This window comes from Mandrillus leucophaeus, unplaced genomic scaffold (assembly GCF_000951045.1).
Source record: "Mandrillus leucophaeus isolate KB7577 unplaced genomic scaffold, Mleu.le_1.0 Scaffold359, whole genome shotgun sequence".
Taxonomy (NCBI): domain Eukaryota; kingdom Metazoa; phylum Chordata; class Mammalia; order Primates; family Cercopithecidae; genus Mandrillus; species Mandrillus leucophaeus.
This window is the reverse complement of record NW_012103798.1, coordinates 1,656,032-1,657,839: the sequence shown is the minus strand read 5'-3', so window position 1 is coordinate 1,657,839 and position 1,808 is coordinate 1,656,032. Positions and strand designations below refer to the sequence as shown.

Here is a 1,808-nt window from a genome sequence, read left to right as displayed (position 1 = left end):
CGCCGAAGCTTGTTCGCGGCGGAGGCTGCGACCCTCTTCTCTCAGTCTTCCTTCCTACCATGCCGCTCTACGAGGGCCTGGGGAGCGGCGGAGAGAAGACGGCGGTCGTGATCGACCTGGGAGAGGCCTTTACCAAGTGAGTGACCGTGACGCCAGCTGTGTTCGACCCGAGGGGAGGGCGGGTGGCCGAGCCCCAGGCACTGCCTGGGTCCTCATCGCCGACTCGCTGGGCAGTTCCGGGCCTTCCCTTTTCTTCAACCAGCGCCCTTGTAAATAACAACCCTTATTATTTCCTCCATGGGCAATGCGAATTCGAGGATCGGGGTCTGACTCCCAGAGAGGCCCAGGAAGCTTCAATTGAATTGCCCTTGTCGCCGCCCCTTGTCATCACCCCAAACCCAACAAACCCTTTGGAATCATCTGTGTAGGGGGTGACAACCGTGACCTAGACCCCGCTTACCCTGGGCTCATCAGATGAGGAAGGCAGCCAACGGCATGTAAATGTTCTATGACGAATTTCATCATAAAATATTGAACGGAGCTTATTTTGGTGCTGAAAATGCAAAGATGTTTCAGACAGGGCTATCGCTCCTCAAGAATTAGGGAGACTGGGCACATTAAGAGGTGAAACCCTACAGATAACACTCTGGAAATCCTTTGTTGGCTCCCCTAAACTCTAAGGTTAGATTTGACATGTTTTAAACAAACCAGCGTGTAAACACTAGAGAGGAGTTTCTCAACCCTTCGGATGGCATAGTTCTCTTTAATGGCTGGATGAAAACCTCAAATGCACAAACCCTAAGATATTTACACACAGTTTCAGGGAATTGGCAGACAGTCATTGTGGTCCTGGGACTCCAGATTAAGAGTCTTTGTGATGGGCTCAACAGAGAGGGAAGTAACAGGCAATTACATTATATATGTGTTTATGAAAATGAAACATTTGAAAAATCTTTTTGTATCTCTAGGCACTTCCTGACGTATAGTAGGTATTTAATAACTGTTTATTCACTAACTATTTAAAAGAGCCTGTTTAAAAATTGGACCTCAGGAACTCCAGAATTGGATTAAACATAGTCCTTGGTTAATGACATTCTCTTATTGTTTTATGCAAGACCCTTCCTTATGTATATTTTCTTATAAAAATTATTTTGAAAGCATAATAAACAATTTGAGGCTTCTATTCAAAGATAATTATTTTGGCCGTACTTGGAAGAAATAAGCAAAAAGCTATATTTGAATAATACAGCAGGAGGATGATAAGATAAATATATGAAGTAAAAAAAAGAAATTGAAGTCTAATGGCTTGCATTCTGAAATGTTTGACGAGCACTGATGCAAGTAAACATGGAGATGGGAATAGGAGGAGATGAAGATAATTATTTCGGAATACGAGGAGAGCAGTACCAAAAACTAGACAGGACAAGAAGACAGGGTGTTAAGACTAAACTAGTATGATCATTTTTAGCAACGTTTTTAGCAAAATTTTGTTTTACTAACATGAAACAAAACTGGAAATAGCTAAATACTCAAGAGCATCGTTTTTAAAATAATGAAATATGCAGTTTTAAAAATGATACTGTAATCCCAGCACTTTGGAAAGCTGAGGCGGGCCGATCACTTGAGCCCAGGAGTTCGAGACCAGCCTGGGCAACATGAGGAAACCCAGCTCTACAAAAAATGCAAGGTTTAACCGGCCATAGTGTTGTGCCTGAATTCCTAGCACTTTGGAAGGCCAAGGGGGAAGGATCGCTTGAGCCTGGGAGACGGAGGCTGCAGTGAGCTGAGTTTGTGCCACTGCACTCCAG

The 1,808-nt window shown here is 43.9% G+C and overlaps 2 protein-coding genes across 2 annotated transcripts in view; one reads left to right on the top strand and one right to left on the bottom strand.

Annotated features, from left to right (window-relative positions):
- The window catches only part of LOC105546400 (chromosome unknown open reading frame, human C14orf37), a 339,900-nt gene that overhangs the window by 221,054 nt on the left and 117,038 nt on the right, over window positions 1–1,808 (bottom strand). The window lies entirely within an intron of this gene.
- The window catches only part of ACTR10 (actin-related protein 10 homolog (S. cerevisiae)), a 46,737-nt gene continuing 44,944 nt past the window's right edge, over window positions 16–1,808 (top strand). Inside the window, exon 1 of the mRNA XM_011989610.1 lies at window positions 16–137. Coding sequence (XP_011845000.1) covers window positions 60–137 — 78 coding nt within the window. The 5' untranslated portion in view covers window positions 16–59. The remainder of the gene's footprint in view (window positions 138–1,808) is intronic.